We start from the raw sequence: 26,205 nt of genomic DNA on the forward strand, positions 1-26,205 counted from the left end.
ATCTTACTAATTATAAATAGATTAGTGTTAGTATTAATTGATAAATCTGTGTGCTTTCCTGTCAGACATGTTGCATTTAGAAACGGAATCAACTTTTATTTGTTTCTTATCAGTAGAAATATAAAAATCATTCATGATTTCTCAGCTACTGATGTTATGTATTACCATGGTCATATGATATGTCATTACAATGCATATACCGCATCTAAAATATATGAACTGTATTGCATGCAGAAGGAAGGCTTGACACCTGATGATGCAGCTCTGATAATTCAGAGGTACTATCGCAGTTGGAGGAAAGGAGAGCCTCTACCTGTGCAGAAGAACAGACAAAAACAAAAGCAGCCACAGAAGGTTGCCAGACTTCCTGATCGACAAGCTGATCTTATCACATTTTCACAAAATGTAAGTATCAAAGTGCTGTCTTCCCCTTGGTACCTGCGTTTATGTTTTATTCTTTATTCTAATGAATATATGACTTGGTTCATTAGTACATCTGCAGCTAGCAAAATATCGGTCTTTGCTCACAGTACATGGTTTGTACCTGTGCCAATATTGATCTCCAGAAATTAAGCAGTAACAGGAAAATTATGTTTTGTTGAGAATAATGATGTACTTTAATGATAATGATAATGCGGTACTTTAATGATGATGTACTTTGATGATATGATGACGACGATGACATACTTCACTAAGGCTCTTACTCAAATATTCCCTCAGATATGGCATTTCCAAAAATGATATATAGAAGAAGATGAAATGCGAGATATGATACTGCGGGAAGAGTTTGACAGAGCATTGAAAGACCTGAGTCGAAACAAGGCCCCCGTAGTAGACAACATTCAATTAGAACTACTGACAGCCTTGGGAGAGCCAGTCCTGACAAAACTCTACCATCTGGTGAGCAAGATGTATGAGACAGGTGAAATACCCTCAGACTTCAAGAAGAATATAATAATTCCAATCCCAAAGAAAGCAGGTGCTGACAGATGTGAAAATTACCGAACAATCAGTTTAATAAGCCACAGCTGCAAAATACTAACAAGAATTCTTTACAGACGAATGGAAAAACTAGTAGAAGCCGACCTCGGGGAAGATCAGTTTGGATTCCGTAGAAATACTGGAACACGTGAGGCAATACTGACCTTACGACTTATCTTAGAAGAAAGATTAAGGAAAGGCAAACCTACGTTTCTAGCATTTGTAGACTTAGAGAAAGCTTTTGACAATGTTGACTGGAATACTCTCTTTCAAATTCTAAAGGTGGCAGGGGTAAAATACAGGGAGCGAAAGGCTATTTACGAGAAAGCTTTTGACAATGTTGACTGGAATACTCTCTTTCAAATTCTAAAGGTGGCAGGGGTAAAATACAGGGAGCGAAAGGCTATTTACAGTTTGTACAGAAACCAGATGGCAGTTATGAGAGCCGAGGGACATGAAAGGAAAGCAGTGGTTGGGAATGGAGTAAGACAGGGTTGTAGCCTCTCCCCGATGTTATTCAATCTGTATATTGAACAAGCAATAAAGGAAACAAAAGAAAAGTTTGGAGTGGGTATTAAAATCCATGGAGAAGAAATAAAAACTTTGAGGTTCGCTGATGACATTGTAATTCTGTCAGAGACAGCAAGGGACTTGGAAGAGCAGTTGAACGGAATGGACAGTGTCTTGAAAGGAGGGTATAAGATGAACATCAACAAAAGAAAAACGAGGATAATGGAATGTAGTCAAATTAAATCAGGTGATGCTGAGGGAATTAGATTAGGAAATGAGACACTTAAAATAGTAAAGGAGTTTTGCTATTTGGGGAGCAAAATAACTGATGATAGTTGAAGTAGAGAAGATACAAAATGTAGACTGGCAATGGCAAGGAAAGCGTTTCTGAAGAAGAAAAATTTGTTAACATTGAGTATAGATTTGAGTGTCAGGATGTCGTTTCTTAAAGTATTTGTATGGAGTGTAGCCATGTATGGAAGTGAAACGTGGACGATAAATAGTTTAGACAAGAAGAGAATAGAAGCTTTCAAAATGTGGTGCTACAGGAGAATGCTGAAGATTAGATGGGTAGATCACATACCTAATGAGGAGGTATTGAATAGAATTGGGGAGAAGAGGAGCTTGTGGCACAACTTGTCTAGGAGAAGGGATCGGTTGGTAGGACATGTTCTGAGACATCGAGGGATCACCAATTTAGTACTGGAGGGCAGCGTGGAGGGTAAAAATCGTAGAGGGAGACCAAGAGATGAATACACTAAATAGATTCAGAAGGATGTAGGCTGCAGTAGGTAGTGGCAGATGAAGCAGCTTGCACAGGATAGAGTAGCATGGAGAGCTGCATCAAACCAGTCTCAGGACTGAAGACCACAACAACAACACATATATGCAATTTAAATAAGTTTCTTACATTGGATAACAGGATAAAATAGAACTGTCACATTGATAAGCTGATCAAGAACTGGAATTCAGAATGTTAGATGCAGAAGTGTACCATTCACTTGACCTGGAAGTCGCATATAATAGAGCTACTCAAACCTTCAGGATCAGCAACTTTTTAACTGTGGTAATATCAGAGGTAGAAAGTCTAAAGTTAGCTTACTGTACATATTCTCACTCATTTATCCCATTTTTTTGGAACAACAGTTATCTTAGGAAGAGAATATTTCTCTGTAAAATGTGACAAGGATGAAGTGTGGTGTCCATACATGATCTCTTTGCAGACAGCTCTTTAGAAAGCAATACACAGTGACAGTAGATCAGCAGTGTATTTATTTCTTATGGATTTGTTCTCACATCCATAACAAAGAGCAGTACCCTTCATGAATGTAATATTACAAAGAAAGTGACTGATAGTACTCTTTCCTCAGCTTTTGGCTGGAACAGAGGAGAATAATTATGTAGCTATAAACCCCTTGACCATTTATATAGCAATATACAAGGTAAAAAAAAAATATTTTTAAAACAGAAAGCCTGCAGGCACACGCTACTTTGAGAAACCAAAATACAGGGTGATTCAAAAAGAATACCACAACTTTAGGAATTTAAAACTCTGCAACGACAAAAGGCAGAGCTAAGCACTATCTGTCGGCGAATGAAGGGAGCTATAAAGTTTCATTTAGTTGTACATTTGTTCGCTTCAGGCGCTGTTGACTAGGCGTCAGTGTCAGTTGATGCTAAGATGGCGACCGCTCAACAGAAAGCTTTTTGTGTTATTGAGTACGGCAGAAGTGAATCGACGACAGTTGTTCAGCGTGCATTTCGAACGAAGTATGGTGTTAAACCTCCTGATAGGTGGTGTATTAAACGTTAGTATAAACAGTTTACAGAGAATGGGTGTTTGTGCAAAGGGAAAAGTTCTGGACGGCCGAGAACGAGTGATGAAAATGTAGCACGCATCCAGCAAGTATTTGTTCGCAGCCCAGGAAAATCGACTCGCAGAGCTAGCAGAGAGCTGCAAATTCCACAATCAACTGTATGGAGAGTCCTACGAAAAAGGTTAGTTATGAAACCTTATCGTCTGAAATTGGTTCAAGCACTGTCTGCAGCCGATAAGATTAAAAGAGTCGATTTTTGTGATTTTATCCTTGCTCAAATGGAAACAGATTGAATCTTTCATTTCAAAGATTGTGTTTAGTGATGAAGCAACTTTCCACACTAACTGGAAAGTCAACCGTCACAATATCTGTATATGGGGCACTGAGAATCCGCGGGAAACAACTCAGTATGAACGTGACTCGCCTAAGGTGAACGTTTTCTGTGCCATTTCAGCCAATAAAGTTTTTGGTCCCTTTTTCTTCGAAGGTGTTACTGTAACTGGACTACAGTATCTGGAGACGTTAGAGAATTGGCTGTTCCCTCAGCTCGAACAAGAAGCACAACAATTCATATTTCAGCAGGATGGAGTGCCACCACATTGGCACTTATCTGTCCGTAACTACCTGAACGTCAACTACCCAAGGCGATGGATCGGCCGCCAGTCAGCCCGTGACAGAGCACTTCATCACTGGCCTCCAAGAAGCCCTGATCTTACCCCCTGCGATTTTTTCTTATGGGGGTATGTTAAGAATATGGTGTTTCGGCCACCTCTCCCAGCCACCATTGATGATTTGAAACGAGAAATAACAGCAACTATCCAAATTGTTACGCCTGATATGTTACAGAGAGTGTGGAACGAGTTGGAGTATCGGGTTGATATTGCTCGTGTGTCTGGAGGGGGCCATATTGAACATCTCCGAACTTGTTTTTGAGTGAAAAAAAACCTTTTTAAATACTCTTTGTAATGATGTATAACAGAAGGTTATATTATGTTTCTTTCATGAAATACACATTTTTAAAGTTGTGGTATTCTTTTTGAATCACCCTGTATTTAAAAGAAAATTAATTTCATTTCTTGCAACCCAGTCTTTTGTAAATTATTTGTTTTTCTAGATTTATATTATTTCAACGTTCAGAAATCTTTCTTTAACAATTATGAAAGTATTCACTGCAGTGCTATGCAAACAACTATTAAGTACAACTGGGTAAGCAGCATTTTCTTTCAGTTTAGGTGCTACATGTTAATTTGCCTTTAGTGTCATGTGACGATCCATTAAGAGTCAGGTATGAACGAATTACTCTTTTTCCTGAAATACTATCTGTATTGTCCAATTCTTTGTGATGCTACTTATACCATTTGTGGGGAAAAATCTAATCAGTTCAATTTTTGACAGTATCACCAAATTTCTTTCCGTGAGAAATCTTAACAGTTTGGGACTGATCTCAGTGCCTCTGTACTGAATTCTTTATGATTGAAGCCATAAATAATCTCACAAAAGAAATTACATGTAAGTTAATGAAGGAAAAACATCTTGTTGACTTTTCCTGTGACCTTGTAATTCCTTTCATTCCTGGATTATTGCCTCAGTTTAATGTCTCACATCACTGCAGACATGAGTGATGTAGATATTAGTTTTAGTAGTGTTGAGAAACAGCTGAAATCACTAAAATTGAACAAAGCTTCAATGCCATATGAAATCCCTATCAGATTCTATCAGTTAGCTCCTCTTTTAACCATAAGCGACTGCAGATCACTGTGCCCAGTAGCTGGAAGAAAGCTCAGATCATACACACCCTTCTACAAGCAGGGTAGCAGAAGTGATCCCGAAACCCGCTATCCAACATCCTTTGTGTTCATTTGTTGTTGAACCTTGTAACATATTCTGAGCTTAAACATAATGAGGTATCTGAAATGGAATGATCCCCTCCAGCCTCGACTACATAAACAAAGTTTAAGTGAAACCCAACTTCTGCTTTCTTCACATGACTTCCTGAAAGCCATGGATCACGGCAGTCAGGTAGATGCAGTATTTCTTGACTTTTGAAAAGCGTTTGAGTCAGTGTCACACATGCACTTATTATCGAAAGTGCAATTATATGGGGTTGCAAGCAAAGTTTGTTACTAGATCGAAGATGCCTGGATTGGGAGTACGCATCACATAGTCGTGGATGGAGAGTCATCTACAGAGCAGAAATAACTTTAGGTTTGCCCCATGGAGTTGTTGAGAGCCTTGCTATTCATGTTGTATATTAATGACCTAGCTGACAACATTAGTAGAAACCCTAGAATTTTCACAGATATTGCAGTTGTTTGTACTGAAGTACTGCCTGAAAAAGTTGCACAGATATTCAACCACATATTGATAAGATTTCAAAGTGGTGCATAGGTTGAGAACTTGCTTTAAATGTACAGAAATGTAAAATTTTGGTATTTGCACGCGGGCGCGCGCACACACACACACACACACACACACACACACACACACACACACACACACACACTATATAGTATCAGTGAGTCACAGATGGTATTGGTTAGGTGTAACAGTTGGTAGGGATATGAAAATGGAATGGTCACATAAGCTGAGATGTATGTACCTCAGGCTTTCAGAACACTCATGTGATCCATCTTAGAATACTGCTCAAGTGTGTGAGACATGTACCAAATAGTACTGCAGAGGACACTGGATGTATACAAACAGGGGCAGCCTGAATGGTCACCAGGTTTGTTTGACCCATGGAAGTTTGTCATTAAGATGCAGAAAGAACTGAGCTGGCCAACACTTGTAGACAAACACAAACTATCCTGAGGGAGCCTACGTACTAAATTCAAGAACTGACTGTATGTGATGAATTTAGGGTTATATTACAACCCTCTGCATATCACTCCCATAGGTATCACAAAGACTAGATTAGACTAATTACAGTGCACCCATGGGTGTTTAATCACTCATTCTTCCATTGCTCCATTAATGAATGGAAGAGGAAAAAGCTCTAATAACTGGTACAATGTGAAGTACCACCTGCCAGTCACTTCACAGTGATTTGCAAAGTATGGCTCTGAAGATAGCTGTAGATCCTACTTTAGAAACTAAAATGTCACAGCATTAATGACTTCCTATTGCATGCATGTATAACAGAAAGTGGGGTGTCATAACGAAAAAAACAGTTATACTTGAATGGTAGTACCAGATGGCTATAATTAAGCTTATGATGTTCAGAGCACTGCAGTCGAGGCTGTATACATCACAGGATGCTGAAACATTATAGGTATGTTCTTTAATTGGTGCACTCATGGAATATGCTGAAGAAAATAATAAAGAAGTGACTGTTGGTGTAAAGGGCTAAGAAAGTTGAAGTTTTCTGTATGAAATACAATGGATATTGGGAACAAAGACCAAGCACGGCTGGTAAAGTTTTTTTATCATATGGGAGCAATTGAAATGCTGCATTGTGGGAATACTGCCAACAGAAAAAGCTATGAAAATGTCCCATGTCAGTAAACAGGCTAAAAAATATGACCAAGAAATTTGAAGAAACAGGCAAATTAAGTGGTGCAGCAGGGAGAGGGAGGCAGCCCATTCCCATGGCACTTGTTGAAGTAGTTGTTTTAGCTATAGCTGACCGTGTAGCATGTCTTAAATTCTACAGCTAGTGCTCGAGTGGTGTCATCAGAACTCTCTCTCTGGTCGGCAGTTCAAAAGATTTTGCTGGGCATGCATGAAAATGGATGACATGTGGTTGGTGACAGTTCTTTGAATGGATGAGCCACATTTTACTCTGCACAGTGCCATAAACACACAGAACTGTTGCATATGGGATTCTATCTCACTGCATGTTGTTGAGGAACATCCAGCTTATATGACTGTTTGGTGTGGTTTCGCAAGCTCCTTCATTCTCGGTCCATTTTTCTTAGAGGAGGTGACACCTTGTGAGCCTGTTAAGCATACATTGACATCTGCATGTTGTAAGATCTCCTTATGCAAGATGTAATTCCAGCTTTCCAAGAATGTAGTTGTGTCCACACCACTATTTTCATGCAAAATGGCACAGTATTCCATGTTACTTGTCAGACCACATCACCTCTACGCAATTTCAAGATGTGTGGCCTTCGAGATCCCCTGGTTATGGAGGTATCTGAAAGATCACACCTGTCAGGGATGCATACAATGACATATCGCTCTGATTTATAGCGAGTATGCAGCGAGCAACTGTTGACCGAGCCGTGTTATGGATGCAGCATATTGCTGAGTTGAGAGAGAATATTGAACATGTATTACAACTTGTGTTGAGGACAGTCATTATCATGTGCTTCATCATCCCTCCCCTTTTCCTCTGCCCACACAACTTTCTGACTGTCCTTCAAAACCATATTTTTACATGGTGGCAGAAAGTGTAACTACATGCACTCTCATCAGACGTTCCTACAATTCTTTGTTTTCAGGTACATATGATGAATCAGGAAGCCCATAAGTACCTTCGCCGAAATAAACCTGGTGTAAGACTGTCTGAGGTTCAAGATCCTCCCAAGGATTATGTCAGGCCAAAGGGATTTCATCTCATACCAGGAATTGTCAGCAAAGGAAACAACCAGGTGATAAAACATGTTTTTATTAGCATAATTAAAAAGTATTTGAAGGAGAACTTGTGCAGACATTTTAAGTGTTATAGAAAAGAATGTACCTTTGAAGCTACAGATTCAAATTTGATGAAATAATATGTAATGTGTAGTATGTAATATTTTTTGATTAATGTTGACATGATAATCGTATTATCTACACCAGGAAAATATTGTTTCATGGCTTTAAATGTTCCTGCAGTCTTTTATAATATAGCATATATCACAAGTAATATTTGTGCTAAATATAGCAATTTTAAATGATTGCAGCGTCCAGATGCTAAACAAGCAATGCCTAATGAGACAAGTTCATATTATGAAGCACTTCAAGAAGAAATGAGCAGGTGAGTAATACATTCTTAAAATCTAATGCAAGTTTAAATCCTTAAACTGCGAATTTTTGATGCTGTATGTACTAGTTATAATGTCTATAGGTTGCTGAGACATACAATGCATGTCATGAGACATACAATGCATGTTATGTGTCGTATGGTTTTATTTAATAAAAACTCAAAGCAAAATGCTTGTTGTAATTATTACTGTTGCTGTTTCTAAATTACTATCAAAATGTTGCACTTGAAATGTTGGATTTCACAAAGAAACTTCAAGCAACAGTAAGCTATGTATTTAATACTGATCAAAATATTCCCCACTATTGCTGTTTCTTTGTCCCACTGGGTTACTATTTCTTACATACTACTCTCATAGATTTTCAGTATTTGGCTAAAAGAACAACACTTCAACAATATTTCTCATAGCATGTTAATTGCAGAATCTTTCATGCAAAAGATTATCCTGATTTGTGGTGGAAAAAATCCTCTTGACCACCTGTTGAGTTCTGTTTTACATGTTGTTTTCACAATATTGGACTTTGCATTGTTGTGAAGCTTTTAGTGAGAATGTTGAGCCTCCACTTACCCTTTTGCTTGGCAGTTCCAGATTTTCAAAAATTGAATGAAAGTGTGGAACTATACAATTCATGATGTTGTCATTTTCCATTCAGTTCAAAGAGAATAGAAACATAATAATGCTCACATGTTTTAATTCATTATAAGGGTAGATAAAAGAATGAGTCTCTTCCCTAGAGATACTTCTGTTGATCTAGATGTTTCTCATGTGTGAAGTAAAAGCAGATGCATTTCACTTATATTAAATTAATTGCGTGCTGTTGGTAGATATATGAATGTATAATTTATCATTGTATTAATGAAAATGATCAATTTTTGAAAATATAATGTAATTGGGTAGGTAAAAAAAGCTACTCGCCAAGTGGACAGGTCCCCAATAATCAATCTTTCCTTCTCATTATGTCAGGTAAGCCTCACCTGACCCAGGATTCTGAGTGACTTTACAGAACTCTGCTTCTTTTCCTTACCCTCACCAGTGCTTTTCCTTCACCCCTCTTCCTACCCCTTCAACCAGGAGGAGGAGCTACTGGCTCCAAAAGCTTGCACATTTTAATTTATATGTGTGTTCTCCTACCACTGCTTGGTGAGTAGACTTTTTTATCTATCCATTTACATGATATTACCATTATATTGGGACTGTTAAGCAGTGTGGTGGGATATGCAACCTAAAATCTGACTTTATATGCAATGATCTGATATGGCTATTCACATGTGTAAGGATAATCAACAAACTTTCACTTATTAAAATGTGTTAGTACATTGTCAGTTGTGTAGGAATACATTATACTTTTCTTTACATTTCTTTCTGTGTCTGGCTATTGCCTTGTATGTATATATGTGTGTGGTGTGCTGGTCAGTCCTTCTCCAGAGTTTGGAGATGATGAGGCAACCTGGGACCTTCCCATTATTGAAGTGGAGAACAAATTACGCCCAATAAGGTTTGTTTCTGAATGGTTGTTTGTATGCTAAATAGAAATTCCCTTTAGTCTGCCGAGTAAAATGTGTATCGCTGCCACCCTGTATTCAGTATACTTTATCCATAGCTTGTGACAGAATTGTCCATTTAGAAAATTTTTGTACAGTATTTGCAACAAAATATTGGTTAAACAACACAGTTGAAAAGATTTTGTCACCATGTTACAAGCCACTAATATTAAAACATCGATTGCCTTCTAGAAGATTATACAGCTTCTCACTTTATTGAATAGCTGGTGGCTTTTTGAATGGATTGCTATTTGGTTTGTCACCAATCCATGACAGTATGCAGAAATTTACAGAAGCACAGAAAAGTCTGAATCATTTATACATCTGATTAAAGATAATGATATGATGCTTGGTGAGAGATGTAGTAGTTTTTTCCCGGGAGTTATGTCAAACAAACTTTAAAATAACCTTTAAAAATCATCTGCCAATGGTGGTCTTGCTCCATACCTGTTGAACAGTTACATTTTTTTGTCAAAGCTCCTTTGAATATTGATTGTAATATAACACTCTGATGTTCATTAAGGATGAAACCATGCCACTGGCTATTATATGTCAACTGTAAAAAAGTTTCCTGCAGTCACTGAAAAGGCTTCCTGTGGTAACTGCTTTGAAAAGTACTCTTTAAGCTCTGATGATACCAATTAGTCTTGAGGACCCACCAGAATGATCACTGGTTTCAGTGCTTCTCATGTATTTCCAGCTCTCAATATCTTTTACACTGAGACTTTGGACTTATGTGCCAACATATATTATCATGAGATGTAGCTGTTAATGAGCTTCTGTGTGTGCCAATTTTAAGCTGACATCAATCTCTGAATTGTCATCTTGCTGGATTTAAGGTGAATTGATTTGTGGTGCAAGCTACACTCCATTTAATTCCAAAGACATATAAGGAGTACATGTGAGAAAGTTCATTTGTATCATCGAGTATGCTAAGTTATTTTTGCTGTGCAGCATAATACATGTTAATTTTTCACAGTAGCATATTTTTGCAGAGAAAAGGAAGGAATGGGAGAAATTAAAGATGTTATAATTAGGATGTAAATAATTAATAAAACTGATTGAAAAAATAAAAATGAAAAGAAATATCTTGGATAGTAAAGGAAGTTAATAATTTAATATACAAGAGGAGAAGGCTGTCTAATATGGAATGCACCCTGCACAGTACTTTCACATTGTGCAGCTTACTTTCAGTGTCAGTCCTATAGCTTTGGCTAAAAGTTGAGACATGTCATTTCTGGTGGCAGAAGAATTAAACTTACCAGTAATAAGAAGTAGCATAGGAATGCAAGATGCAATAGAAATATTAGTTTACTATACATATAATTGTACTTTCTGTAAGAAAATAGTTTGAACAAAAATCAGTCAGTTCACCACAAGAGGACAGTTTATGAGGCTGTTATGTGAGAAACATAACACAAACTGCCAAACATGACACTTATCATTAAGATTGGAAACTACAAGAACACCGAACAAAATAACAATTCTAACCATTGCTATATCTGGAATGTCAGATGGCCTTGTTAAACAATCACACATTAGCAACAATTCACAAATGTCACTCTATTTTAACAAGTAGCTCCTTTTTCCTTTGTCAGGATTTAAAGACAAAGTGTAGTAAAGGGAAAACTGTAAAGTGTCTCTAAACATCAATTGCTATTTGGTCTTAAAAATGTCGGCCAAGTAAGTATTGGTGTACGATTATTAAAGTATTTAATCTTCACTGAATGCTTCATTTAAGTTTTGCTACATTAAACACAGTATTTCTTTTTGTGCTTTCTAAAGTATAGTGAAAATTAGTTGCTGGATTTTGGGGTGAATTGATTTGTGGTGTAAGCTACACTCCATTTAATTCCAAAGACATACAAGGAGTACATGCAGGGCATACCAACCCTATTTTCTTCAAACAATGAGAGCTATGATTAGCAGCATTATCATGATAATACAGAAAAGTTCCAAACATCAGACTGTCATCATAGAATGCTGTTCGAGCTGACACCAGATAGAACAGCTTCAGAGCGTCATAATGGTTCTTTCATATTTCGTGCTCACCACATCACAAGAGTGTAAATGATGTTCACCAGGCATATCTGAATACCAAATTGTAGACTCATGATTCAACACTCCGTAGAAGTTTCTTGTACTGCTCCTCCACTCAAATATATGGAAAATCCAGTCAAGGAGAAAGGACAGGATGATAGGATGCCTATTAAGGCATCGGGAACAACTTCCATGATACTAGAGGGAGCAGTAGAAAGTAAAAACTGTAGATGAAGACAATACTGGAATACAGCCAACAAATAATTGAGGATGAGCAGGGTGCAAATACTACTCTGAGATGAAGGTGGTGGTACAGGAGAGCAATTCGTGGCAGGTGCATCAAACCAGTCAGAAGACTGATGATTCAGTAAAATATGAAAGCAGATAAGGTTATAAATGATGGGAAGTGACTGATGAATAAATGACTGACACAGTAAAGACTGAAAGGGAGAAAGGCTTCTCATGATCACCAGCTTCGTAACAAACAAAAATTATAAAAAAAAGTCACTCTGTTCAGGTCATGTCATGCTGAGTTGAAACCCAGCAGAATTATGTGTGAAGGGCAATTTTAAGTTTAGAATGAGTTATGATGTTTCTGAGCCATATTTTGGTCTATAGATTTTGCCAAAGAATGGAGAAAATAATACTACAAAGGCAGTGACTCGTGCGTCCCTCATATGGTGCAGGTGCCATATCTGGACTTCGTGCATCATGGCAAGCATGTACAGCAGCAGTTGTAATACAAAGCTAACAAATAATAAAAGTTATTTGTAATCAAAAATTTAAACTGGAATCTCCTTCCGTTGTGCAGTGTTCAGTACTGATGTTTTAATAATGATATTACTACAGTATTAAAAAACAGCATTCAGTGTAGATACTACAGTGCTTCTGTACACAAGGATGTTTGGTATTCGAGGTTGCTAGAATCTGGACACTAAAAGCCCAAAATTATTAGGTGTCCCACATAAAACCAGTAAGTCTCTCAGCTGAGATTCAAGTAACAATTAATTAAAAAAGAATAGATAATAGTGACATGAAAAAGTATGTGGCTACGTGTTCATAAGAAATGCTGGAAGTGGTGGCCATGGGCATCCAGTTGACTTCACAAGAAATTCACCAAGATCTGATTAACCAGTATGTGACATGTCTCGGCTTTATATGGGACACCCTGTCCAATTATTACCAAAACAGAACTAGGAAATGAAAATTCGAGATAAATAGCATATGTGGCATGTATTTTCTGTTTTTATACCAGTGAGCCACTATTTTCAATCTAGAAGTAGCTCCTCATGCAGCACTGTGCCTCTGTTCACCCCAGTGTCACCAGCAATGAAACACTACATAGTATGAGTCAACTGTATTTGTGGTGAGGCATCACATGATCCAGGCCAAGTTACTGTTCTTAATCAGTGGCAAAATTGCTCACTATAGAAAGCTCAGGATTAATTTAACAGTATTGAGGTAGAGAATGAACTGCACTGTGATACTTTCTTTCTCTGTATGTTACAAAATTTCAGTTGACAACCGTAACTCTGTTGCCACATACTGATGAAACTAAACAGTGGCTACACTACATCTCTCGAATGCATTGTCGGTATGTGCACCAAACAAATTCACAATTTATTCTGCAAAGTTAAATGAGGTGTTGGTGCTACTTGACAGTATGTTATTTAATTGTGCCATAAATTTTTTGCAAATCTTAGTGTCCTTAAAGCTATCAGGAGAATGTACCTAGCAGAGAAATAAGTTCATAATGTCCTTAAATGTCTTCTTCACCTACACCTACAAAGACAGAAGAATAAAGTTTCTTTCCTATAATAAACATAATAATTCAGGAAAGTGAGTTTGCAGAGACAGCAGTGAAATAAAGACACTTGAAAGACACTGGTGCATAGAACCTTTCTGTTAATATGTGTAATTATGAACAAGTCAGAAGAGTGACTGGGGCTGTGGTAACTTGGTGAAATAAGTTACCTGACTGTGGCAGTCCTGTTGTCAATCACTGGCACACAAAATAATTTTAATGTGTTTCTGAGTAACACATTTGTTTCTGAGTAACACATTGGTCTTGATCCATGTGTTGTCTTCTTCACTGAGATGATCCATCAGTATTTTAATTGAATGTGTCTATCATGGCTAGAGGGGAGAAACTGATTTAATGTATGATGTGCAAGTATTTTATCCGAAGATGAGATACTGACATGTTTTGCCGTTTTGTGTGATGTACGACCTCCAGTTTAAGTTTAGTGCACTTGCAGCAAGGCTGACTTGTCCATCTGCATTGTACAACTGACCAGCAGCTAAAGCATCCTGATTTATTATTCTGGAGTTTGTTCCACTATCCTTATTGTATTTTAATAGCCCCTTTTAAGTAATGCCTATATTTTCAAATTTTGAATTTGCATGCTGAGATGGAGTGTGCAAGTATTTCCATACAAAAGGGAAAAGAGATAAGGAAAGTTTTTTTACTGCGAATGTACAGTAGTTGTGGACATCCAACCATTTAGTGTCTAATGGTGGTTTCACTGTCCTTCTACCTCTTTCTGCAGGTGCTTAAGAGAGAAGCACGTGAACAGTTGACCAGCTTCACTGTTTTCAAGTGCTTGTTCACAGGCTCTGCATAATAATAATGTGCCCTTTGTCAAACTTGCTTATCTCCATGGATTTTCCCGTTTTCAGCCAATACTTTTGTCAAGATGATCCCACATCCATGTCTGCTCCACTTACATAGTTTAGTTACTGCGTCATGTGCCTGCAACACCACCAGGTAGCATCCATTGTCGAGGTGGGCAGTGGGTGTAATGTTTTGGCTCACCAGTGCTGTACTGTCAACTGATGATATTTGATTTTTCTAACTCATGATTTTTTCCGAACTATTGCAAAATCAAGAAATTTACTATTAAAAACAATTCATAAGTCAATGGCTGTCAAACTGCTCTATTATAAGCAATTTGTGATATCTAATGTTTGCCAGTACACGTGCATGCACATGTACATGTACATTTGGTTCATTGTGTCATATAGTTGGATTAGGGTTTGGTGACCAATAATTTTATTCTTCATTCAGATAATACGAGTTCTGAGAAAGGAGTCCTTGCTGTACTTATTTTATTTTGATCAAATTTAAAATTGACAAAAAATTAGGCTCAGCTGACTTCCATTAACAAAATCTGTAGAATGGCATAGCATACTACTACTATTGAAATAATCTGTACGCAAATGCCGGATTAAACTGCATTTTTCCTAGATCAGTGGCACCATCTGCCAGTATATGAGAACTGTGCCTTCTTTGAATCCAACATTTCATGTGAAACAGCCTAATGAAGTACTGAAGTATGTATCAGCACAGAATGACTGAAGGAGATAAGAGAGGCATCAATGAATCAAATTCTAGTTGTCTTTCAAAAACACAGTGTTGAAGTCAAACATTGACATACACTCCTGGAAATTGAAATAAGAACACCGTGAATTCATTGTCCCAGGAAGGGGAAACTTTATTGACACATTCCTGGGGTCAGATACATCACATGATCACACTGACAGAACCACAGGCACATAGACACAGGCAACAGAGCATGCACAATGTCGGCACTAGTACAGTGTACATCCACCTTTCGCAGCAATGCAGGCTGCTATTCTCCCATGGAGACGATCGTAGAGATGCTGGATGTAGTCCTGTGGAACGGCTTGCCATGCCATTTCCACCTGGCGCCTCAGTTGGACCAGCGTTCGTGCTGGACGTGCAGACCGCGTGAGACGACGCTTCATCCAGTCCCAAACATGCTCAATGGGGGACAGATACGGAGATCTTGCTGGCCAGGGTAGTTGACTTACACCTTCTAGAGCACGTTGGGTGGCACGGGATACATGCGGACGTGCATTGTCCTGTTAATCTGTTCCATAACAACAAAGCATGCTATGTAACAACATGGTGTGTTATTTATGGTGTTGTTCAAGAGTTCTGTTGGCAGTTGATCCCATTCCTGAGAAAGACCAGTTGAGAGGCCTGGAAGTGTGTTTTGTGGTTGCTAAGAGGTGGCAGGTTATCATCTTACGGCATTACGAATATGCTCTTAGGTCCAGGCACCTCATGTGTTGAATTTTCCCTTCTGTGAAAAGTTCATTTTCTGTAGCAGTTCAGTCTGAATGGGAATTATAATATACAAAGATAGACTGGACCATCCGCTCAAAAAGAGTAGAGCAGTTAGGCCTGAGCTGTGTGGACCCAGTGCCACTCGGATGCACTTGACAGTTGAATCACATCAACATGATTTGCTTTGAGTACCTAGAAGAGAGGTGTGATGAAGAAGAAAATCTTGCATGAATATTTGTATAGTCACTGACTGGATAGAGGTTATTGACCGCATGATTATGAAGTACAACTTGACATACATGAGGATGCCTGCTCCTCCTCGCACTGTTAAGATTGGAGGGGAAGTGGTATGATACTTGCTGGTGCCTGTGGGTACACATGACGGGAGACTCCACTAAGAGGTCTGTTGGTGAAGACAATGTGGTTATTAGTGAAGCTTGTCCTTGAGTCAATGAGAAAGTGTGCTGTGGAGGTGCCAAATTGGAAACTCTGCAGTGTGAGGAAGAAAGCTGTTGCCAAGTCACTGATACATGACTTTCCATGGTTTCTTGATGAGCAATCAGTCTGAGAATGATTGGGAGACTCAAGAGTTTGAACACACAACCATCAAATTACGCATCTGAACCAGTCAAAGCCGATTACCACTGTTTGCTGTCATGGTAGATACTGTCATGTATAGTGAACTTCCAAGGGGCTATAAGGAAATCTACAATGTTGGGCAGTTACTGAGCTTCCCTGAGACTCACACTAGCTTGACCAGTTGCCACAGTGCTACGTTGCCCTGAGAAGTGTTCTGGCCATTATACCAGTCTCTGCTTTACACTCAAAATGACTACTTTGTTAGTATGCTCAATTAGATTGCAAATCCTCAGAATGGTGCCACGCCAAGAACTTAGAAGGGACAATCATGCAGTAAAGGAAGCGAAAGAAAAGAGGTGGGTGTCTAATGGATTTGTGACTGAATTGAGAATTTCTTGGTAGGGAGGAGGCAGCATAGAGTCATCAACAGAACTAGAAGTAACTTCAGGTGTGCCCCAAGGTAGTATGTTGGGATTATTGTTGTTCATTTTGTACATTAGTTAACTGGCAGAAAATAGTAGCCTCAGACTTCTCATAATTGATGCCATTATCTTTAATGACAACTTGTTAAAAAAAAAAAAATTGCTCAAATATTCATTCAGATCTTGGCAAGATTTTAAAGTGATCCAAAGATTTGCAACCTGTTTTAAATGTTCACAAATTAAAAATAGTGCACTTCACAAAATGCAAGAAACATAGTATTCTGTATGTTCAATACCATTGAGCCACTATTGTAACCCCACCACCCCACACACACACACACACACACACACACACACACACCTGGATGTAATAATTTGTCAAGAAACTAAATGAAGAATGAGTTACAAAGCTTCAGTCATTGTTAAAGCAGGTGGCACACTTTGCACTAGTCATCTGCCAATAAACCAATCAGCCTACAAAGGAGATTGTTTTCAAAACACTGGTATGATACATTCTGGAATAATGCTGAAGTGTTTGGGATTCACACCACATAGGACTAATATGGGATATTGAATCTGCTACGAATGGTCAAAGGTTTGTCTGACCCAAGGGAGAACATTACAGAAATGCTGAAAATGTGTAAGGACGTACATTTGAAGATAGACGTCGAGTATCCCACAAAAGCGTATTCACAAAGTTCAAGAACCAGTATCAAGTGAGGACCATATTACAGCCCCCTGGATGTCATTTCCACAGGTACCACAAAGACAAGAGTAGACTTATTACAATGAGCACAGAGGTATTCAAACTGTCGTTATTCCCCCATTCCACATGCAAATGGGACAGGAAGAAACCTTGATAGGTGGCATAATGTTAAGTCATTTGGTTTGAAAAGTAGGGATATATAGGCAGATAGTGGTAATCAGTCCAACACTGGCCATGTCATCCATAAACGTTGTTATACTGTGGCTTCCTGACTGATCTGTGAGTTGCCCTCTCCACAACCAGCCGATTGTCGCCCATCAGTGGTGATGATGGTTGGACTTTTTCCCCAAGTGGAGCAGCAGTTTCTGCCCACAAGACATTAAGGAAACACTACTGAGGCAAAATTCATGTGACATGCCAACAGCCCATCATCTTTGGTCAGCATTAGATGTCTGCCATGTGCCAGACAGCAGACATCTCAGGTCCAGGAGAGAGAAAATACGGATCTGATGAATCGATGCAACATTGACACAAGGCATTGCTACCTGAGGCTGGGCTGTATAGTGTTATCACTGGATGGTTAGTTGATGACACTGTTAGTTGAGATGTAGACAGCTGTGGTCAGCATGGCATAATGAAGATGGCAACACCAGCAGTTCTAGCCAAGGTTTTTGGGAGTTTGCTCTGGCTGTGAAGCAAATGTTGGAACTGTCCCCAGAGCCCTCTGGGATAATTCTTAGGTAGAAAAATTAACAAGAGACCCTCACTTCCTATTTCCAAACAGTATGAATAAATAGCTATAATAAAATTACCATTAACACAATAGCTGACTTGGATTTTGTTGAACATTCTACCACTCTCCTTCTGAAGGGAGATGAAAAAAGTGTAAATTGTAATTATCTGCACCCCTGGAGAACCATACATGAAATTTTGATACATGATCTCAATAAAGATCTGAACAGCCAAATGCTCATCCACACGTCACCATGCCAGGAACCCATCACCATCAGATTGGTCTCTTTCCAAAATGTCTCTTTGCATCAGTCAGCCTCTCAACAGATGCAGAGTGAGCTACTGCAGGAAACTGGACTTACATTTGAGGGGAGGAGAAGAGGGTGTCAAAATCTTTGTCTGGCTATTTGGCTTTAGCTGTTTATACGAGGGCCGTTCAGAAAGTAACCTCCGGTTGATTTAAAAAAATACACCAAGTTAAATAAAAATATTTTAATATATACATCTTACAACTACATCTTTGCACTATTTTTCTACATAGTCTCCATAGCGATTGAGGCACTTATCGTATCTCTTCACAAGCTTTGAAATTCCTTCTGCATAAAAATCACCCGCTTGTGCCTGGAGCCAGCCTGTGACCGCATCTTTGAGCTCTTCGTCGTCATCAAACCGCTGTGACCCGAGCCATTTCTTCAAATGCATGAAGAGGTGATAATCACTTGGCGCCAGGTCTGGGCTGTAAGGTGGATGGTTGATAACGTCCCACTTGAAGGACTCAAGAAGGGCCGTTGTTCTGCGAGCAGAGTGAGGACGGGCGTTATCGTGCAAAAAAACGATACCGGAAGTCAGCATACCACGGCGTTTGTTCTGTGTAGCCCGTCGTAACTTTTTTATTGTTTCACAGTACACGTCTTGATTAATGGTCGTACCACGTTCCATGAATTCAACCAACAACACCCCTTTGGCATCCCAAAACACCGTTGCCATCAGTTTTCTGGCAGAAAAATCTTGCGAGGCTTTTCTTGGTTTGGTAGGCGAATTTGAATGTGCCCACATCTTTGATTGTTCTTTTGTCTCAGGGTTCACGTACTTAATCCAGGTTTCATCACCGGTCACGATTCTGTTTAACAATGGTTCTCCTTCGTCCTCATAACGTGACAGAAAGTCTAATGCAGAGGCCATTCTTTGAGTTTTGTGGTGGTCGGTAAGAATTTTGGGCACCCATCGTGCACAGAACTTACGGTAACCCAATCTTGCTGTCACTATCTCGTACAAGAGAGTCTTAGAAATCTGTGGAAAACCAGTAGACAACTCCGACATTGAGAAACGTCGATTTTCACGAACTTTTGCATCAACTGTCTGAACGAGTTCGTCAGTCACCAATGATGGTCTACCACTCCTCTCTTCATCATGAACGTTTTCTCGTCCACTTTTAAATAAACGTGCCCATTCACGGACAACTCCTTCACTCATAACTCTTGGTCCGTACACGGCACAAAGCTGCTGCAGAATATCCTTTGGCTGTAAAAAACCTTATGACAGCACGCACTTCACATTTGGCGGGGTTTTCTATTGCAGTACACATTTCAAACTGCCACAAAAACTAAACTAGCGCAGGTACGACGTTCACTCGACCACGGCTTGATTCCGACTGACCTACTGAGTGCGTGATCGCACAGATGGCGTCGCTACTCCCCCCACAACCCGCACTGTGACCAATCGGAGGTTACTTTCTGAACCGCCCTCATATTTTCCTTAAGGCAACTGCTAGGATAGTTCCTTGGGACAGATACAGCAGATTTCCTTCTCCAATCCAAGCTTGTAACAAACCTCAGATGTCTCTGTTGGCAACTGAATGTGTAACCCTAGTTTTCCTTTCTTCTGCACATATGTGCATTGAGAATTATTCTGCAAACTGAAACCAGTATAGTATGTGAAGATCTCATTCATCCATTCATTTTTCTTGATGATATTGGTTCCACAGTAAATGGGACATGACTACACAGTTATGAGTGGAACATAGTGTTACAGATTTGATGTACAAAAACATCCTTGAACTTCCAATGCAAAGTTTTATTGGAAACTACCACTTACTGAGGTAGCTGTAAGATCTACAGACTTGTGCACCAAATTGGGTATCGTTATACACTCCTGGAAATGGAAAAAAGAACACATTGACACCGGTGTGTCAGACCCACCATACTTGCTCCGGACACTGCGAGATGGCTGTACAAGCAATGATCACACGCACGGCACAGCGGACACACCAGGAACCGCGGTGTTGGCCGTCGAATGGCGCTAGCTGCGCAGCATTTGTGCACCGCCGCCGTCAGTGTCAGCCAGTTTGCCGTGGCATACGGAGCTCCATCGCAGTCTTTAACACTGGTAGCATGCCGCGACAGCGTGGACGTGAACCGTATGTGCAGTTGACGGACTTTGAGCGAGGGCGTATAGTGGGCATGCGGGAGGCCGGGTGGACGTACCGCCGAGTTGCTCAACACGTGGGGCGTGAGGTCTCCACAGTACATCGATGTTGTCGCCAGTGGTCGGCGGAAGGTGCACGTGCCCGTCGACCTGGGACCGGACCGCAGCGACGCACGGATGCACGCCAAGACCGTAGGATCCTACGCAGTGCCGTAGGGGACCGCACCACCACTTCCCAGCAAATTAGGGACACTGTTGCTCCTGGGGTATCGGCGAGGACCATTCGCAACCGTCTCCATGAAGCTGGGCTACGGTCCCGCACACCGTTAGGCCGTCTTCCGTTCACGCCCCAACATCGTGCAGCCCGCCTCCAGTGGTGTCGCAACAGGCGTGAATGGAGGGACGAATGGAAACGTGTCGTCTTCAGCGATGAGAGTCGCTTCTGCCTTGGTGCCAATGATGGTCGTATGCGTGTTTGGCTCCGTGCAGGTGAGCGCCACAATCAGGACTGCATACGACCGAGGCACACAGGGCCAACACCCGGCATCATGGTGTGGGGAGCGATCTCCTACACTGGCCGTACACCACTGGTGATCGTCGAGGGGACACTGAATAGTGCACGGTACATCCAAACCGTCATCGAACCCATCGTTCTACCATTCCTAGACCGGCAAGGGAACTTGCTGTTCCAACAGGACAATGCACGTCCGCATGTATCCCGTGCCACCCAACGTGCTCTAGAAGGTGTAAGTCAACTACCCTGGCCAGCAAGATCTCCGGATCTGTCCCCCATTGAGCATGTTTGGGACTGGATGAAGCGTCGTCTCACGCGGTCTGCACGTCCAGCACGAACGCTGGTCCAACTGAGGCGCCAGGTGGAAATGGCATGGCAAGCCGTTCCACAGGACTACATCCAGCATCTCTACGATCGTCTCCATGGGAGAATAGCAGCCTGCATTGCTGCGAAAGGTGGATATACACTGTACTAGTGCCGACATTGTGCATGCTCTGTTGCCTGTGTCTATGTGCCTGTGGTTCTGTCAGTGTGATCATGTGATGTATCTGACCCCAGGAATGTGTCAATAAAGTTTCCCCTTCCTGGGACAATGAATTCACGGTGTTCTTATTTCAATTTCCAGGAGTGTACATTTATGGCTGGATGTTGCACACTGCAAACATTTATTGTATCTTGGAACAGTCATGAAGTGTTACAGTTTTCAGCACTTTAAATGCTTCTGACTCTCTTGTTTGCATCTGAGAATCTTCAAAGCATCCAGTTGTAACATAAAAAATATGATCGATATGAAATCTTTGTGGCATTATATTGTGCAAGAGATTACACTTGGCTAACAATGAAAATTCACATACAACTGAGACTTCACAGATATAGTACACTGATTATCATAATCTTGAATAGAGTGCCTGTTACAAGCAAGGAGTAACCTTCCATGTGGAGATACAATATTTCAGATTTCTGGTTAAGTCTTGATGGTTATGAATAATAATGGTACAGCTTTTCTCACTCCCTTTTCCACTTTCCTTGAATATAAGATTAATTTTGGGACACTAGAGTAGTTTCTGGGGACAAAAACTGTCTGATATTTTTTTAAAAATAGTACCAAAAGCTTTTAACTGCCCATGGTGTGTTGAGACTAAAATCTCTTTGAATAGGATTCGAAATATACTCCTTCAGCATAAAAATGAATGTAATAACATGAGCCTTCATTGCTTGATATGGGTGATTTGACTTAAAAGACAAGTGATGAAATTAACAGGATATGATTATGTGTTAGCTTTCTAACAGTGATTTTCCTTGTCCATGATTACATGTTTGTAGTTTAACAGCTTTTCAGATAATTAATTTGTTTTCCAGTTTGTGTATTGCTTGTTAATAAATGCTACTGCTTAATTTCATTGTTATTTGTAGAATGCTTTTTCCGCTGACCATGAAAACATGCAGCCATCAGTTTCATTGTAGATTATTAAAAATGTGTGATATTAAATCGTGGGTATTTGCTTATGCTTACCTCACTGTGTAATTTATAAGTCTAGCTGAATATTGATAATTACTAAACATTGTTTGTGAACTCAGGTAGCTGAGTAAAACTTAAATGAAGCAAAAACACAAACATGTTTGTGGCATGTACTTTGATTTTTTACTAACAAATATTGTCACAGAAGAATGAATCTTTCCTGCAGCAGTTTGTTAAATTAAGTTACTTTGTCTCTCACTTCTTTATATTACTTCTTTGATAATAATTGTCACAGGTTATCATGCATGTAAACATGTTCTCTCACTAGAAATTAATTACAGTTACACAGTGCAAGTGAAAACTTGCTATGCTAAGTGGGAAAGTTCATTTTTATTTCATGGTACACTTACATGTTTCTTTAAGTTGTTAGATACCTCTTTATTACCATATTAAAACCAATGTAATTGTCTTAATGAGTTCAGAGTTGAAGATGCAGAAAACTGGTAATCACATGCGACAAGCTTTTTTCATGAAGAACATGGATTGGGAGTTATTGTCAATGTAGTCAAAGTCTGCATGGCAAGTCACATGTACAAAAGTCTAATTCATGAACAATAATAAACAGAAACTTCCTGGCAGATTAAAACTGTGTGCCGGACAGAGACTTTCCAAACATTTACAGAAGGAGGCGAGGTACTGGCAGAAGTAAAGCTGTGAGGACGGGGCGTGAGTCGTGCTTGGGTAGCTCAGTTGGTAGAGCACTTGCCCACAAAAGGTCACGAGTTAGAGTCTTGGTCTGTCACACAGTTTTAATCTGCCACGAAGTTTCATATCAGTGCACACTCCGCTGCAGAGTGAAAATCTCATTCTGAATGATAAACAGAACTTGAACAATTTTGTGACCATGGGCATATGGATTGTTTTCAGATTTCTTAGTGTATCACTTAATAGTAATTAGCACTTAGTGAAACATAAAGTGATATAATTTGTAAATGATTTTTTTTTCTGTAATCTTAGGCATCGAATGGAAACACTGGACATGGACCAACAGCGTAAAGAGCTGATTGCGTCCCGTGGTCAAGAAAATGTATTTCCGGAGCGTCATGTAGTAGGGGCATGGCATGCAGCCATGCAAGGTCAGAACAAGTTTCCAGATGTGAAAAATAACCATAGAAACAACAACAATAATAATAATAATGATAACATGAAGATAAGGAATGGTGATCACCGACCTGACAAACGCGTTCACGGATTACAGAATGGGTATTGCATTTTCCACCATCTCGTAAATGTATTGTTACATAAAATGCATGTACTTTTTATGTGATGAACTTCACAACAATCCATAACTGAATGAAATTTACAATAGACACTTAACAGGACATTTTAATTTTTTCCAGTTCTACAGCAAACGAAAATCGCAGTGGCGCTTGGGTCAGCAGACCTAGTTACATAAACAACAACATGAAAAACAACAACTACACACCTGGAAACCCATTCAAACAATCAGATGTTCATCACCTTTTGCGACAGACATCTCAATCTCCAGAATCTCCTACTGGAGTCTCATTAACCGATCCATGTGACAATGAAATAAATGGCCCATATAACTTCAGACAGCTGCTTCGACCAACTGAACATGCTCCAACCGAGTCACTGAGGAAGAGAAAAGGTGTTCTCGGAAATGAGGTGATGAAAGACAATATTATAAACCCTAGAGTTTCCAATCATTTGCAAGACAGCCCCACAAAACGCAGAGCAAAACCAGTGCCTAAAAAGTTGTGAAGCAAGGTAATGACCAAAGGTGTGAGATATGGAGACAGAGTTTAAGTTAAAGCCAACATAGTGTTGCTTGCATTATATTTACCTGTGATAATTGACAAAAAATAATCTGTGTTCCCTTCACACATACTTATAGTAATTATTTGTCAATAGAGTGAGTTACTTTGGAGGAAAATTTCTCAGTTAAGAAAACTTGGCAGTTTTTCTATCCTTCATTAATGTCCTTTGAGAATATGATAGAACGCTATGTAGAAAAAAGCAGCTAATTTCCAGACATTTTACATAGTGCCATTTGAAGTATATTCCAGAGTGGCTTTCCGCTGCAGCAATAAGAATACTGAGCAAAAAACAACATATTCTGGAAATCATTTGGAAATTTAATAGTCAGGATTTCTGTGCCACTGTTCATCACAAAAGTGATCAAGTCTCATGGAAGCTCAAGCATAAAGCTGTTGATTTATTTAATAAATACAAAAATGAAGAAAAATCTTTAACTGATCTGAAATAGATACCTCTGTCTTATATTGTGGTAGCTACCTCATTCTTTAAAGGTCTGAAAAAATGCGCTCTGGGTATATTTTTGCCTTGTTATTTAGTATTTTATTGTTACCAAACATTTTTACAGAAAGTTGTAGACAGATTTATTTGTGTATTTTCAGCCATTATGCGAAGATATATAGTTCTGTTGTGCCTTTGTTGATATCCCTGTGCCATGAACTTAAGCACTGTGTCAAAGAAGGAAAGAAGCGGCAAGAGGGGATTGCTTACTACATTCACAACTTTAGAGCAATGATTTTGTAGGTTGCCGAGTGACACCATTTTTAGATGAGATAGTGTACCTGATTCATGGCTATTTTGTTGAGAATTACTCTAGAGTACAACAGTTACATACACTTCTATAATTTCAGATACCCACTGGTTATGATCTCATTTCATTGTTCTTTCTATATCATTCCCATTATAGATATTTTTCTATTTATAATTTTTTATTTGTTTCATCTCTACAATGTTAACAGTTTTTTAAGCAACAAATGTAAACAAGAGAGAGATATTGTATGGAAGGACTTTTTAATGGCGTAGTACTAGACATCCAGTATTAAAATTTAGTTCCTACATATTCCCGTAGAATTATAAAATGTCATGTTGTAAAAAAATTGTATAGGAAACGAAAGCATTTTATGTATATATGGTTTGTACAAATGTTTTGTTGTCTATAGACTGAGAAAAATATTTTGTGTGTTCATAAAATATATCTAAATTTATAAAATCCATTTATTGTGTATATATTGCTTGATCAAACTTATTACACTTATCACTGACAGCAACATACACAACAACCTACACTCTTGAAAATTCTTAATTTCATTAGTGTGACACCATTAGGTATTTATTACCCAGCAGGTTTCTGCTCTGAGAAACAAATGCTATTTTAGAAGAAATTGTTTCCTTTGTTGCCCAAGACCTCAAATCTGGGCACTGCATTCAAAAGCACACAATATGAAAACAAAAGTTAAGTATGTTACGGCATAATTTAATTTTTGTTTAAAGAACTATTGTTAACACAATGCTAGAAAATTAAAGGTGGAATACAAACAAAGAAATGAATAAAGACAACCAACCATTGTAGACAGGAGC

General features: G+C 39.2%; 1 protein-coding gene across 2 annotated transcripts in view; it reads left to right on the forward strand.

Annotated features, from left to right (window-relative positions):
• Positions 1–25,813, forward strand: part of LOC124795245 (myosin-IIIb-like) — a 271,037-nt gene extending 245,224 nt beyond the window's left edge. Inside the window, exons 23-28 of one of the 2 annotated variants that reach the window (XM_047259178.1) lie at positions 235–405; positions 7,754–7,903; positions 8,198–8,271; positions 9,693–9,773; positions 23,806–24,051; positions 24,189–25,812. In XM_047259178.1, coding sequence (XP_047115134.1) covers positions 235–405; positions 7,754–7,903; positions 8,198–8,271; positions 9,693–9,773; positions 23,806–24,051; positions 24,189–24,573 — 1,107 coding nt within the window. In that variant the 3' untranslated portion in view covers positions 24,574–25,812. Of the gene's footprint in view, positions 1–234; positions 406–7,753; positions 7,904–8,197; positions 8,272–9,692; positions 9,774–23,805; positions 24,052–24,188 lie in introns of both variants that reach the window. The other variant, XM_047259179.1, reaches the window with a different exon arrangement.
• Positions 25,814–26,205: the final 392 nt, after the last annotated feature.

Source organism: Schistocerca piceifrons, chromosome 4 (genome assembly GCF_021461385.2).
Source record: "Schistocerca piceifrons isolate TAMUIC-IGC-003096 chromosome 4, iqSchPice1.1, whole genome shotgun sequence".
In the NCBI taxonomy this organism is placed as follows: Eukaryota; Metazoa; Arthropoda; class Insecta; order Orthoptera; family Acrididae; genus Schistocerca; species Schistocerca piceifrons.